The sequence below is a fragment of the Orbicella franksi genome, chromosome 13 (assembly GCF_964199315.1).
Source record: "Orbicella franksi chromosome 13, jaOrbFran1.1, whole genome shotgun sequence".
In the NCBI taxonomy this organism is placed as follows: domain Eukaryota; kingdom Metazoa; phylum Cnidaria; class Anthozoa; order Scleractinia; family Merulinidae; genus Orbicella; species Orbicella franksi.
The window spans coordinates 3,616,244-3,631,443 of record NC_138157.1 but is presented as its reverse complement, the minus strand read 5'-3'; the positions used below and the strand labels follow the sequence as shown (position 1 = coordinate 3,631,443).

General features: G+C 36.1%; 2 protein-coding genes across 2 annotated transcripts; one reads left to right on the top strand and one right to left on the bottom strand.

The window, feature by feature from the left end:
- Positions 1-10: 10 nt before the first annotated feature.
- On the bottom strand, positions 11-5,010 carry LOC145466710 (polyadenylate-binding protein 2-B-like). Its single transcript, XM_081450418.1, has 7 exons — positions 4,745-5,010; positions 4,123-4,240; positions 3,070-3,128; positions 2,609-2,715; positions 2,443-2,530; positions 2,168-2,310; positions 11-1,883 (listed from the first exon to the last, which is right to left on the bottom strand). Exons 1-7 carry the CDS (start codon positions 4,874-4,876, stop codon positions 1,844-1,846), a joined length of 687 nt encoding a protein of 228 aa, XP_081306544.1. The 5' UTR covers positions 4,877-5,010; the 3' UTR covers positions 11-1,843.
- Positions 5,011-5,186: 176 nt separating this feature from the next.
- LOC145466707 (nucleoporin SEH1-like) lies at positions 5,187-14,949 on the top strand. Its single transcript, XM_081450416.1, has 13 exons — positions 5,187-5,478; positions 6,787-6,837; positions 7,618-7,723; positions 8,097-8,140; positions 8,454-8,534; positions 9,754-9,831; positions 10,434-10,486; positions 10,646-10,738; positions 11,055-11,132; positions 11,277-11,339; positions 12,041-12,122; positions 12,968-13,046; positions 13,476-14,949. The coding sequence occupies exons 1-13, from the start codon at positions 5,368-5,370 to the stop codon at positions 13,619-13,621; spliced, it is 1,065 nt and encodes a 354-aa protein (XP_081306542.1). The 5' UTR covers positions 5,187-5,367; the 3' UTR covers positions 13,622-14,949.
- The last annotated feature ends 251 nt before the right edge of the window (positions 14,950-15,200 follow it).

Genomic DNA, 15,200 nt, shown 5'->3' with positions numbered 1-15,200 from the left:
ATACATTAACAACGACAACCACTGAGATTGTTAACTGCTACAAAAAAGCGGGCAAACTAAACTTTCCAAAGAAATAGCATACGTGTTGTTTGTAGTTGCCGATCAATGTTATCACTGTTCATCTCAGGATACCCAAGACATCTGAATGTTTAATATGATTTAATTTTTATTATTTTACAATTATTGAAAACCTTAATAATGAACCATGGGAGAATCAATGAAAAGTTGAAAATGAGGTTTGATTTTGTAAGAATATTAGTGGAAAGAATTTTGTGGTAAAGTTTATCTCATTTCATTTTTTCCTGAAGAGTTGAAAATCAGTTTGTTGCCGTGTTGGTACATTTGAATGAGTAGCAGAGAAGTTGTTCTTGTTTTTAGAAAGGACTTCAAAGAAATTACTGCCTAAGTGGATATCAAGTGTCACTGAGAGATATCTGCCTGAAAAGGTATTCAAAATGCACCTCTTTGCATCAAAAAATTATTAGTTAGTCAAAAAAAATCCTGCTTTGTGGTCAATAAAAATACCCATCAACAGCAAGCTTTTTAATGCCCAAAACGCTGGAAATTGCATTTCCGAGCTTCTAGATTTCAAATTTTTCTGGGGGATCATACCACCAGACCCCCTAGGGAAAACGGGCCTTACGGCCCCTTAAGTGGTCACAGCCGCCTATTACACCTTCAGTGGCCGCTTATAACTAATGTTATTGACACCCCTGCAGAAGGTACATTCGGTGTTCCAAGGTATTAAGGACTGAATTTCTAATAAAATCCAATCAAGCAACATGCACAAGTGGTCAACTGAAGGGGTGCGTGGAAAAAAGCCCTGACTCTTGATCTCATGCCAAATTCTCCTTTTTTGGTTGAAGGAAGCAGAAAGCAATTTGCTACGAGAATCTTGCAGTCTATCATATGTCACTTGTCTCTTTTAATGCAACCCTTCAAGAGTTCCAAAGAGAGAGGAGACTCTTAAATATAAATTCTTTATTTCTACAGGGTGTCCCATTCAACTCATAGGCTGGTATCCATAGGGGCCCTGTATATCAGGGCACTGATGTATATAGTTATGAAGTAATCACGAAAAATGAACAGGTCCCATTTGACCAGGATCTTGGTTCTTGAAATACAAAGCTTTATATGTGGGTGTCTTGTTGGGAATGACTATGTTTATATGTGATCTCACCAGTCAAGGATCAAATTGGTCAACTGAGATTCTTTGCCTGACCCACCTCCGTTCCAAAAGATCTACATGTTAGATGTACAGCACAGCATTACAAAGAAAATGCATTTTTACAAAATCTTTATTGATGTTTTTTTCCAAGCTGGATATTAAAAGGGAATGCATTTTAGTTTAATGCATTTAGTACAAATTTCAACTAAAACATACATTCAAGTAACTGTATCTGTCTTTTTTTCTCTCAAGACACAATCTCTCATCTCTCCACCTGCAGTACCTTTTCTCGTTTACTTCAGTCTGCAACATTCCACAAGATTTTTTTTCTTTTTTTAATGTTTTTTTTCTTTCCTTCCTTTCTTAGATTCTTTTCTTTCTTTTATTCTTTTTACATCTTTTTCTTGCACTGTCAGTCCCTTCAGTCAAAGCTTGTCCAAGTCACTATACCTACTCTGGTTTATAAATCCACAGTGAAAGTGGCAGAGCAACACATTTGTTTGAAAACCCATAAGCTTCACTGTACGGTCCCTTGAGAATAGCCAAGAAACCTGTGAAGACAAAAATAACTGACCTCTGTTAAAAATATGCATAGGATAGAAATGCTAAGAAACTGAAAAAGCAAAAACAATATATGCTGCTAATTTTAGGGTGAACGATGATTTCTTGCAGTCATCAATATGGAGAATACCAGTATGCCCCCCTTGCACGGCCCCTGAAAAAAAGAGAAGAAATCATGTGTCAAGGCTGTGTTACACTACTTAGAGATAAGAATTATTAATTTTGAGCAGCTTAACTTTCCAAGTGGTTCGTGTTAAACTAAGCAGTGCAGGTGAAAGTACTCTCCAGGGCCATTGCGCTGGGTTTTTGGGCAAAACACAACTTTGTGCCTCTCTCTAGCCAGAGGTACATGTATGTAAGGTACAAGTGATCAGTGAGGAAAATTCCAACATTCTCATATCATGCTCTCATAGACTCTCTACAACAAGCAGCTCTGACCTGAACATTGCTCTACCACGCGGTCTGGGCATGTAGCTGCCATAAGGGTTGTAGAAGCCACCTCTAAAGCCACGACCTCTGCCCCTTCCTCTTCCTCTGTCTGTTGTGCTGATACCTGGTCGATTTGTTCTTTTCGGGTTGACCTAGAAATAAACAGTACACTAAAGAAGCCCTTCATATGTACTAAAATTATGTATCTTCACCAACTCATATTAAAATGATCTTTACTCTTGGAAATAAGCATTGAAACTAGAATAGACTATTGCATAGTGCACCTTTATCTGTCTTCCTTTAAACAGCGAATCATCCATAGTCACAGCAGTTTCAACACTGTCCTTGTCAGTAAATTCGATATATGCAAATCTACAGGGAAAGTATCAGTGTGAGCGCAAAATAATCAAAACAAATCATATAAATCGCTGGCATAAAAATATCACAAACCCTTTAGGATGTCCAGTAAATTTGTCGCAAAGAATTGTAACTCTGTTAACAGCTCCACAACCATGAAAGTGCTGTTCTAATTCTTCTGCTGTGGCAGAATAATCAACCTGAAAAAATAAAGAATGTTAGGAACCGAAGCTGTGCACAAGTGTTGTTACATACATGCTACTACACTTGTGCTTAACAGTCAGTAATACCATTGAACCATTCTGGAAAAAAAAAACAATTCTGAGATCTCCCAACAGGAGTTGCACACAAGTTTCACAAGCATCTTGTTTCCAAATGTGGATCTTATACATTCATACTTGTTTTTCAGATGTCATTTAAGTACATTGGGTATTGCTTGCTTTAGAGCAGCATGTACAGTAATGCTGCATCTGACATTCCTTAGCAAAAAAGGTTATACAGTACATGTTCCTAATTCTATTTCCATTTTCAAACTGCTTCATGGCTTTACTTACATTGCCAACATAAACTGATCTTGCATCAATTTCTCCTTTTTCTTCCGGAGTTTTCGGGACTGCAAAAAGAGTTATCATTTACACTGGATAATAATGTTAGACATAGTCTGTTATTGCATTTTAAGCAGCTACCAATATTATTGTTAATAATATTACTACGTGCAGGGACTCACAGTCAAAATATACATTCAACTCCTAGTCTGTAAAGAGCAACATTAAAATGAACATGAGGAATATGTCATGACTAATCTACCCACAAATCAACCAGGTCTATAGAATCTGGAACGAGTACAGAATGGTGTCGCTCCAAATTTCAAAAACATTTCTTTCAATGTTCTGTCTTACTTGGTCTGCTTGTCATACATTTATTTCAAATTATGCCACACAACTACTGAAGGCAGGAGCTAGTACGAAAATAGGCCTGCTGCCAAACTTCAGCAAGGCCTAGTTCACACTAGTGACATAACAACATAATCACTTGCATCAGTACTGTGAACATCGACACAAACACTTCAGATGAGTTTTTTCCCTTATGTCATTTTGTTCATGTCATTATGTCACAAGTGTGAACTGGGCTTTATAATCAGGAAAACTATAAATAATTTCAATATTACTTTTTTATTTTCTTCAACACATTTTCTGCTCCCATCTACATTGCTTTCACCAACCATCATCTTTCACACAAAATCAAACTATCAATGCTCAATCTTGGTTCTCCTTGATGAAAATTAGCAAAAGCAATGTTTATATTCTTTTAGGCACAAGGGAAGAGACCTTTCTTGCATTCCACTTCAGTGTGCACAAACAATAATGTCAACACAAGGTTGGGGTGGACATTTCCAGACATTTCTTCTATACTTATCCACCCTAGTCTAATTCGCTGCCATTATCAGGGTCCTCATGCAACGCTTCTCCCCCTAGTGACAGCTGTGAAGGAGACTAGACTATATCCACCCTGACCTTGACTCTCTGGTATGCATAAGAGGTTGGCTAGAATTGGTTGTGCCAAATAATATTTCTCTAAAGAAAATAAAAACATTTGTTTCATCTTACATGCTGGTTGACTTGCTGGTGGACTCATGATAGTTTCTTCAACTTGCTTCTGCATTTCTTTCAATTTTTCTGCTTCTTCTTCCATTTCTTTTACTCTTGCTTTGATGGCTTCAAGTTCCTTGAACATACCACCATAAACTATAACGCACATGTAATTTACTCGAGGTATAATTTGCTAATTACAACAAGTGAGAGATGGCCATCTAGTAAACTCTCTCTAGCCAGCATATAGATTCTACATTTGAACTCTGAATTTGCCAAAAAGCAGCAGGGAGTTTTGAAGGACACATACACTGATACAGAGGAGAAGGTATTCAACTTAACTCAAACACACCTTCAAATCAGGCTTTGTAAGCTTACAAAGAAAATAGTTGTACATGTTGTCTTTATGTTTCACTATTTGCTGTGTAAACTGTCGAACAACGAATCTCTCCAAGTTTATAAAACAGAGCACTTTTACTCATAACGAGCAAGAGTTTGGAGGATTACAGATTTTTCAGCAAAGTAGCTTCTTACACAACATAACCTCCGTGCTTTGCTATCTAACGAGTCTATAAACCCAAGGGTGATTAAAATATACAGTGTTTACTGCAATGGCCCAGAACATAAAATGCATGGTTACCGGATCTTCTAGGGAGTCATCTACAGCTGGATCCACACCAGAAATATCTCCTAAGACAACATCGTCATCCTTTGTCGCGTGTAAAGCCGCGTCCAACAAGCTATCTTGGGCACTTTCGTCCAAATCAGCCATTTGTAAAAAGAATACCTAGCTAAAGAACTATAAAAATACTTGCAAAAGAAAAAGGTAGCGTTTCGAATAGTTAAGATGGTGATTAAAAGACGATGGAAGCAGATTGTGTACACTACGTATACGAGTATCGTTTCCCCTCGCTTCCGCATCCAAATTTTTAAGATGGCGACCGATACTTGGTCACATGACCATCCGCTCGGGTCTCTATGGTATGTAATAAGTCATATAGTGTCCTCTTCAAAAGCTACCTAAGAAACTACAATGCCAGAGTTAAAGAGGGAGGCTTCACAGTGAATTGCATGAAGTATTTGTCCAGTCCTCAAGGTTTTGATCAATTTAGCGCGCAAGTTGCCGAGACTTTCTGTTCGCCAGGCCCGGCCAAAGTTTTCTTGATCTCTCGTTTAGTTCTCCTCTCTCGTTTACTTCTTCTGATTTCTCACATGACGTACTAACCAAATCTGTGTTAAGCTGTTCTGCACCGCGCGAAAATCATGTTTGTAGCTCGTGAAATACCTGCAGAACACAAAGATTTAATTCACGATGTGTCTTATGATTTCCACGGAAGACGAATGGCAACATGCTCCAGTGACCAGAGTGTAAAGGTGAGGATTTACAAATGAACAATTTAATCGATTACCTGGATTCCAGTTTCGTACCACTGGCCATGGCTTAAATACATTTTAGCTTATGTTTTGTAGGCTAAAAAAAAGCGCTTTGGTTAACTTCCTCTATGGTTTGCTTTCGTGCCTTAATTTATTATCCCTGTTAATTGCATCCCTCCCTGTGGGTCAGAATGCAAAATTTGTGAGAATACTTTCAGCTGTATTGTGTTAATCCCTGTCTGTGACGTATGCATGCTGGTGAGCACCTGACAGGCGGTTAGCAGGAGCTGAGGTTTCATACCCAATCAAGTTTCAGCACCATCTGAGATGGCACCACACTTTTTTGAGAGGTCAACCAATATCACTCCCTACTCCGTCAGTAGGGTATCTTGATGTCAGAGTTACATTCAAGTACATTGGAGTTTACCAGACCCCAACTTTAGTATCACTACCCTTGAGAGTGAAAAACGATTTCTCATGCTGTCAGGGTGAATATGAATCACAGTGAATGCTAGCAGCATTGGCATAAACTCTCTGGGCATCTCAGTGCAAACTGAGACTATGTTAAAGAAAATTTATTGGAGTCTAGCAGATTCCAACTTCAGTATATTTCTCTTGAGAGTGAAAACACTGACTACTGGGTATTTCTTGTTCTTTAAGCATGAATAGAACAGGGGTTTATTAAGGGCCGGGCACTGGGCAGATTAACCAGTTGTGAGGATGACATTGCCCACCTGGTTTGACCATCCAGAGAAACCTTTTTGTTATAAAGAAGATCAGTTCAAAAAGTTTTGCCTGTTGAAAACATTAATGAAACCCCTGATACAAAGTGAATGCTGGTTGCAAACACACCTAATACTTCAGTGCAAACTCAATTAGGTGCCAAACTTCCACAATAGACTGCTTTCATATTCTTGTTATAGGACTGGAATTACCTTCCAATGGAGGCTAATGCATGGAGTCTTTTCAAATGTAAATGGCATTAATCTCTTTTTAATGATATTCCCTCACATGAGCCTCGATTCCAAGCTTGTTCCAGTCCAATAGTGATTATACAAATATGGCCTATTCAGGGTTTTCAATAAGCTTTGAAATAGCCGTCTGAGCTAACTAAAGTAGGCGGCAAACTGATGAATTTTTTTCATAATTTGAGTGAAAATACAGACAAAGTAGGCGGTGATTGTCGCCAGTTGCCGGCTTCTAATAAAACCCCTGCCTCTTCGGCAGATACAAGTACATGTGATTCTTTGAGAAAAATAAAAGTATGTTCGTTATAACATGTTATCTAATGAAACCACTTTGCACTAGGTTTGGGACCTTGGGGAGGATGGTCAGTGGCACTGTACAGCAAGTTGGAAGGTTGGTTTAAAAATAGTAAATACTCACAAAAATCCATTATCTTATCTCAAAGTTCTATTTTGTTGTTATGTGCTCTACATTTCTGAAGTTTTGATGTTAATAATAATTTATATGTCAAACGTGAAAGACCGTGTTTGACCACATTTCCAGACACCAGGAAGAGAGCTGAAAATACAATTATGCTAAGCAGAATGTTTTTGATGAACTTCAAGGTGTTTGGAAATGTGGTCAATTTCATGGTCCTTAGCGCTTGATGTATTTTTCGATAGGGAAACAGAGAACTTTAGAGAACTTGTGTGCCAAATGTCCTGTTTTTGCATTTTGTCTCACCTCTGTTATCTGTCCCGCTGAATCACAAAGGTGATGATGCTATTCTAGTTATGAATTAAAAGTTCAATTATTAAAAACTTAGAAACATTAGATCTCACGGGACTCTGAGTGCAAAGTGGATCTATCCGTAATCAATTTTTACTGCTTTTAATGATCATATTTTCTTATACATTTTACTTGTGACGACATTGTTAATTCTTATATTTTAATATTAGCGAGTTCTTAATCTTAATTTATTTACAAATAAATTTATATACTGTCATAAGGCTCTTATAATTTTTTTCTCTGTTTTTTTTTTTTTTTTTTTTTCCATGGCGTACCTGTAAACTAGCTTTTTAGCTAAGCATACCGACTACGTTAAATATATTGATTGATTGATTGATTGATTGATTGATTGATTGATTGATTGATTGATTGATTGATTGAGACGATGTAATTTGTATTGTTCAGACTCACTCAGGTTCAGTGTGGAAAGTAACTTGGGCACATCCTGAATTTGGCCAGGTGTTAGCTTCTTGCTCTTTTGATAGAACTGCTGCAGTATGGGAAGAGCAAGGTATTACAAACGAACATGACTTAATTTATTGTGGAACTCCTAATCATTGTTGCAATAATATTTTTTGTATAATTATTCGCAAAACAGACACTGGAGAACATAACACAAGTACACTAATTACAATACAATATTATTATCACTAAAAAAATAATAGAAAGATCACACTTCTTGCGGCATGCTACCTAGAGTACAGTGCAATAATACATGTATAATATTACAATACATGTATTTGCTTACCAATAATAGGTATATATATTTCTCTCTTTATTTAGTTTAACATTACAGTTGTTCATAGGGTTATGCAATGCTGGTTACTAGTTGTAAAAATACATTAATAGGTCAAAATTATTACAAAAATTTAATTCCCTTTCAGTTGTAGGGTCTGGTGATGGTATATCACAAGGTCAAAGCCACTGGGTAAGTCCATGATATCGGATGCACTTATTTAACAAACTGAAGTTACTAGTGCATACTAATTAAAATTTTCATCCTATTTTCACCATCTACTTTTATCTCTCCTCTGACTTGTAATTTATCTTTCGATAAAATTTCAGTTACTGGTTTTTAAAATTAGAATAAGATCTACATGTACATATAGATGGTATGCTTTACCTTCATTGCTTTTTAAACATGACTGTGCAATATTTCATTTTATTAACTTTCCCTAAATATTTTTATTTAATATGATTATTCCAAGAGGCCTTTCTGACTTTCCATTTAATATTACTAGGTTAAAAGAACCTCACTTGTAGATAGTAGGACTTCTGTAACAGATGTCAAGTTCGCTCCAAAACATTTAGGATTACAACTGGTAAGGCATCATGCACTGAATGTTTCCTTGCATTTTGTCAGGCTTTTGCCATTTCTGATATTACAATTACTCTTACTAAGGGATTTTTAATTAGGAATAAGAAGCAGCGATATTAAAGAATGACATTTCGACGGCTCCATGCCATCATTCTCAAATTCAAATAAGATACATTATGTGAGTTCATTATATAGTGAATGTACGTGTGAAGGTCTCAGTGCATATGATTAAGAGATAAAAATAATCGATGAATAAAAATAAAAATACCAAGTGTGGTGCGCTTGAACTGTTAAATAAAAAGTTTTGCTTTAACAGAGTCAGATTGAGTGTTAAGTGTTGGTTTTTTGCTTTTGATGAAGCTTAAGTAGCCTGAGAGACTCATTAACTGTACAATCACCAGATTCATTGAGTTGCAAGACCGAGAACAAACACAAAAAAAAAGGAGAGAGAGAGAACAAACACTTGATATTCAAGTTAATAAGCCCGTTTGGATTATTCTTCCCTTTAAAGATCAGCGATCAGCCAACTTAGTACGAAGACAGCTCTCTGATCTTGCGAAGAAAATTAACAGTGACCTGCGCCCAGTGTTTACGAGCAAGAAAATTGCTGAAGAAATCAAAGTGACAGAACCCAAGCGTTGTTTATGCGTTGTTTATGAATACAAATGTGATCAGTGCGACGCAGATTATGTAGGCTATACATGCCGACACCTATTTCAGCGCATTAACGAGCATAAGCATTCTGTCATCGGTAAACACCTGCGAGACGTACACAATCTGAGGAACAAAGATCTCTGTGACCAATTTACAATCCTCAAGAAATGCCATCGGAAACTGGATTGTTTAATTTATGAAATGCTCTTCATCAAAAACAAAAAACCAGCACTTAACACTCAATCTGACTCCATTAAAGCAAAACTTTTTATTTGACAGTTCAAGCGCACCACGCTTGGTATTTTTATTTTTATTCATCGATTATTTTTATCTCTTAATCATCTGCACTGAGACCTTCACACATACATTCACTATATAACGAACTCACATAACGTACCTTATTTGAATTTGAGAATGATGGCATGGAGCCGTCGAAACATCATTCTTAAATATCACTGGTTTTTATTTTTAATTGTTTATCAAAAACCTTAGTTATTAGAATTTTTAATTAGGGAGTAATTAATCTTAATATGTAAAATTAATGTCAATTTGGTTTCACATTTTTCCAGGCCACATGTTCAAAGGATGGTACTGTAAGAATTTATGAAGCTCCTGATATCATGAATTTAAGTCATTGGTTATTACAAGTGAGTGGTTGCTGCTTTGAAAAAATGATTTACAGTAAAAACCCGCATAAAAGAACAAGTGGATTAAGTACACACAGGCTGAAATTTTGTCAAGAAGGTACCAAATACATAAGAACACATTCAGCCTGAAAAATGAAAATTGTTCTATATAAAAACTTGGCTGCCAGTTAGATTAGAATAACCTACTAGGGTACTAAGTACAGTACTGAGTAGATCAATATATGTGTTATCCATTAATTAATTAAAATGTTGTGCTTGCACATTGATTTTATCTGTTGGTAGTCTATGCAGTATTTAAGAACACCTTAAGAACATTTCCAGGCTGATTTTGCAGAAAACACCCGATATATAAGAACAAAATCAGTCTGAACCCCCAAAACGTGTTCTTTTGTGCAAGTTCTTACTGTACTGCTTGTCACATTAATCACAGAAAACATTGGCAATGCCAGTGTGTCAAAGCTGCACTCTGAGAGAACATTTTAATTCAGTAAATAGGCATATTTTAGGTGCTCACGGTTTTGTATGTTTGACTGTAATATATAATTATAAGTAAATTTCATTATATTCAACATAACAAAAGATCTTAATCTCCTTTCTTGTAGAATGAAATCCAACATAAATTAAGTTGTAGCTGTGTATCATGGAACTTATCAAGGTACCAAAAGAATTTTTTTAATTGAAGAAAATTAATATTTAATAGTGCTTGTTATTGCACTCCATGTCATGAGCCCCACTTTTACCCTCTTCTCCTAGAAGTGTAATATTACATCTGGAGTGCAATGCCTCTAATTATAATAATTCTATCCTTATTTAGAGTACATGCACCAATGCTGGCTGTAGGTAGTGATGATCCAAACACAAGTGCTGGGGGCAAAGTTCAAATACATGAATACAATGAAGCAAGCAGGTCTGTGCCTTTAAACTAAAGCTTGTCGATTTTTAGTGGATGTGTATATGTACATGTATGCTTTCTGAATACCAGGGGTTTCATTAAGGGCTGGGCACTGGGCAAATTGTCGGGTTGGTTGGATGATTTTGCCTGGTGCCTGGTTTGACCATGTGGAGGGAAGTTGTATTTATAAATAAAGAAGTTTAGTTCAAAAGGTTTTGCCCACCAGTGAAAACCGTTTGCCCTCCTTCTGAAAACGTTTATGAAACTCCTGGAATACAGTCATTTACATAATTTTTTGACTGAATTGAAAGTTGGTTTTCACTACCCACAGAAAGTGGCAAAGACTTGAAACGCTTATGGCAATAACAGATGCTGTACATGATGTTGCTTTTGCTCCAAATCTAGGAAGGTAAATTTAGTTCCTTAGTATAATCATGCTCTTGAATTTAAAAAAAAATAATAATAATTGACAATAATTTACAAGTAAGAGTTACTGTAATCTGTTTTATTAAATATCAATTTGTTTAATTATTTCTCTGTACTTGGCTGTTAGATCTTATCATCTTTTGGCTATTGCTTCCAAGGATGTTCGTATAATGATGCTCAAACCATATGGGTAAGATTAATTTATATGTGCTCAAGTACAGTGACAAACTCAGTTCAAGATGCATGTTACTTACCACACAATGGTGTTGATAGCAACTGTTATTACACCCTACAAAAGTATATTCTTTTGGTTAGGAAGCACATAAAGGGTGAGCACATTATTCATTAAGATTTATCACAACTACAGAAGAATCACAAGTGTCTTGAAACTCAATTGTATGTCATTTGTTGAAGCTCTAAGAAATGCGATTATAATAGCTAGCAAGACAGACTGGAGTGAAATTACATTGTGTTGTTGTAGAAAACGTCCTTACCCCTATTTATAACATGGGCTGTAACTTAATTAAGAATGCCAGAAATGGAAAGAGCATATTGAAAATGCCAAAATGGCCAAGTTTGAGGACCCTGGCATTAAAGAGTAAGTTTATACGACAGTTTCTATATTTTGGGGGGAATTGCAAACCATCATAAAATCTCATCCTTTAATGCCAGGGGCCTTAAACATGGCCATTTTGATATTTCTGACATGCTTTTTCCATTTCTGACATTCTTAAAGTTACAGCCCATAATTTTATGAAAAGTAGGCCACATGATGGCCTAGCAACTAAGGGCCTATTGGTGTCCAGAAACCTACTGTAAAGTGTTTTGTGTAACTCACTCTAATACTGTTCTTCATCATCACCATTGATTCTGGTTATTTTGATCTCACAGAGAGCAAGGAACAGGGACAGGAGGAAATTTTGCCAAACTTGAAAACAGCTTGGCAGCCCAATTCAGTGACCACGAGTCCCAGGTGAGATTTGGATCATTATTATTAATTTATTTGCAAAACCCTTTAAGCCCTGTAGATGTTATCTCGTACAGCCGAGGGCTGTACTCAGGACTGAGGGTATAGTATAGTTTTCCCAATATCATCAGATTCAAGGATTCAGCCCAAAAAGTATGAATTGTAAAATATTTCTCAAGCAGCCTCTTCTATCTTGTTCTGGACATGTGATCTTTAGCCATGTGATCACTTTTTAGCACCTTATTTATCTGGTTGGTAAATTCAACCATGCATCAGCATGCATGATGTTAATCAACTACTAGATAAATGTAAATAATCTAATACATGTATTTAATGAACTTTCTTTGTGTATCATTATTATTATCTCCAAATACTGACTGGTACATTGATGTACTTTCATTTTTCATTTTTTTGTGTGCACATTCATTTTTTTCTTTTTTCGTTCTCTGTATGTGTGTGTGTGTGTCTGTGTATGTGTGTGAATGAAATAGTGTCCTGTTTTTTTTTGTTTTTTGTTTTTTTCCCATATATTCTGTAACTTTATTGCAATATTTTTTCCGCTTGGCCCAGCCACTTAGCTCAATTAGCCTTAGCTATTTCTAAGTGGCTGTGCTCTGTTTTTCATTGTTATTTTTTCACATTGCATGTATTTATTTTTATTGTAAAATTTTTCTGGGCATGAAATAAAGATTGTTGTTGTTGTTGTTGTTGTTGTATTAATTTTCTTAATTTTGTTGTAACAATATTTACAGAAATTAACCCCACAGTCTTGGCTGTTAGGATTGCCTCACCTAATTTAATATGATCAACACGAGCACACCTTTAACATTTAGTAAATAATTATGTTGTAGGTTTGGCGGGTCGAGTGGAATGTGACTGGTACTATTCTGGCTTCATCTGGGGATGATGGATGTGTACGATTATGGAAAGGTAAAATTGAAAACTAGGGAAAGAAGGCACAGGGTGTTATTGTCTGCACACAACATAATGTTTTATTCAAGATACAATGATAAAAACAAAGTAAAATACATGATTCTTGAGAAGGAAGAAACAGAGGCTCGCCCCTGATGATTCACCTTAAAAGAAAAGGATCAGAATTAAAAATATCTATTTATCTAGTATAATTATACAATAAAATATTCATTAAAATAGCTAAGAGACTAAGTTATAAAGATGCTCAAGTCTGTTCTTAAACTTTTTAAAACTACCAGCTTCGGTCACAGTCTGTCAGTAAGTTGCACTCCATAGCAAGAGGTTGTGTGTTAAAGCAGCAGTCAATGTGCTTGTACGGTGTTTTTGGGCAAGGCATGCATACTAAGATGCTAATAAGTGAAATGCCTTGTTTGTATTTGATTTCAGCAAACTACCTTAACAACTGGAAGTGTATTGCAGTTTTGCGAGGAGATGGCACACCAGGACCTACTAATGGACTCAGTATGACTGGACAAGATGCCAAGGCAGCAATGGCATCAGCATTCAAGACACAAACAATGTTGTACCCATGATTAAAACAGCGGTTTTCAGTTGTTATTGACATCTGTTTTTTACTACTTTACACTGAAGAGACAGGCAAAAAAATTACTTCTTTAGTTCCTTACAGAAACCAGCTCGGGAGGAATTGCTGAGCAATACACCGCACATTTGGTAGAAATTTTGTAAAACAGTTCAGCCTCCTCTAAGCAGGCACTCATTGTAAAAGCTTGTAAAAGCTGATTAGAAATATATTTCTAAAAAGACATGTCTCAAATCATCAATCTCATTGCCTCCCAGGTGAGTGGTCTCCGACCATAGGAGTTTGATTGTATTACTGCATAAGAGCCTAATGGCTCACTTAATTTTGACTGATTTATTTTTAAAGTGAACCATTGTACATGTACTATAGATCACTTTCACTCATGTGGCCAGCAGCCATTCAGATTTGTTGGAACAAAAGAAATTGTTTAGATAAGAAGAGTTCAACGCCTACAGGATTGGTTTGGTACACCAACATGGAGGCCGTTTGATTGTTTTGCAACACCAATATGGCTACTGTGGCTTCCTTTGAAAACACTAGTCTTTATTGCTAGTCAGAGATTTCATGGACTCAGCCCAAAAAGTATGGATTGTAAAATATGTTGACATTATCTCAAGCAACCTCTTCTGTGACCTTTGAACTTGTGATCACTTTAGCACCTTATGTATCAGGTTGGAAAAACCAGCCACCCATCGGCATGCCCTTTTTGCCTGAGTCAGTTAAGTCTCCATCATAAATATATCCGGAGTGAGAAGTAATATATCAAACACGAGAGACAGTGTTTCATCGGGATATCCAAATACTGAGAAGAAAGTTGAAAATACAACGCGCAGTGGAGTATTTGACAAAATGCAAGGTGTTTGGATAGCCGATGAAAGACTATCTCAAGTGTTTGATATATCTTCTCAATCGAAACAAAACCTAAGGAGTAAACAGAGAAGTAAAATCGTCAAATCTATGCTAATTAAGACCAGGTATCCAAACCTGTATCACAGTTGTGATTTTCTTTGTTTTAACTTGATCAATTATTAATGAGTTTGAGAAGTTAATTTCTTTCATACACTCTAGAATCAGTGATGTACAGTTTATTTACTCTACAGATCACCACTCCATTCTATATCAACTCATCTGTAGCACTAAAATTGTTATAATGTAATACACACGCACCAGCTACTAACAATAATCTCAGATATTTTGTTGGGACATGAATTAGATGTATATGAGGCTCTCTTTTCCAGTGTTTAGTTAAATAAGTCTACGAGTGTCCCAACAAATGTCACTTAGCTTAGATTTTGTGAAGAAACCTAACTATTTACTACTCTTTAATTTCCTTTGAGGAAACGACCTATATACATATTAAAATATAGCAGGACTTTTCATTCCTTTTTATCAGATTTTGTAGCTGTTTCAGCAAATATTGAACCTTAATTTGCTACAGCAACTGAAAAAGAGATTTGTCTGTTTACATTGTAGATGTAGGTCTTGTTACTGAAAGGAAAAACTTTAGTTAGCAATATTGTAATGTTTGATGTCAATCAATGTCTAATTAAGTGCAAAAAGACAGTGATGCT

Coding starts and splice junctions, on each gene's coding strand:
- LOC145466710 (XM_081450418.1), bottom strand. CDS start 4,876: ATGGCTGATTTGGACGAAAGTGCCCAAGATAGCTTGTTGGACGCGGCT. Junction 2,531..2,608: donor TTTACTGGACATCCTAAAGG/GTTTGTGATATT, acceptor CTTTCCCTGTAG/ATTTGCATATATCGAATTTA. Junction 1,884..2,167: donor CGTGGTAGAGCAATGTTCAG/GTCAGAGCTGCT, acceptor TCTTTTTTTCAG/GGGCCGTGCAAGGGGGGCAT.
- LOC145466707 (XM_081450416.1), top strand. CDS start 5,368: ATGTTTGTAGCTCGTGAAATACCTGCAGAACACAAAGATTTAATTCAC. Junction 10,487..10,645: donor GTATCATGGAACTTATCAAG/GTACCAAAAGAA, acceptor ATCCTTATTTAG/AGTACATGCACCAATGCTGG. Junction 13,047..13,475: donor ATGTGTACGATTATGGAAAG/GTAAAATTGAAA, acceptor ATTTGATTTCAG/CAAACTACCTTAACAACTGG.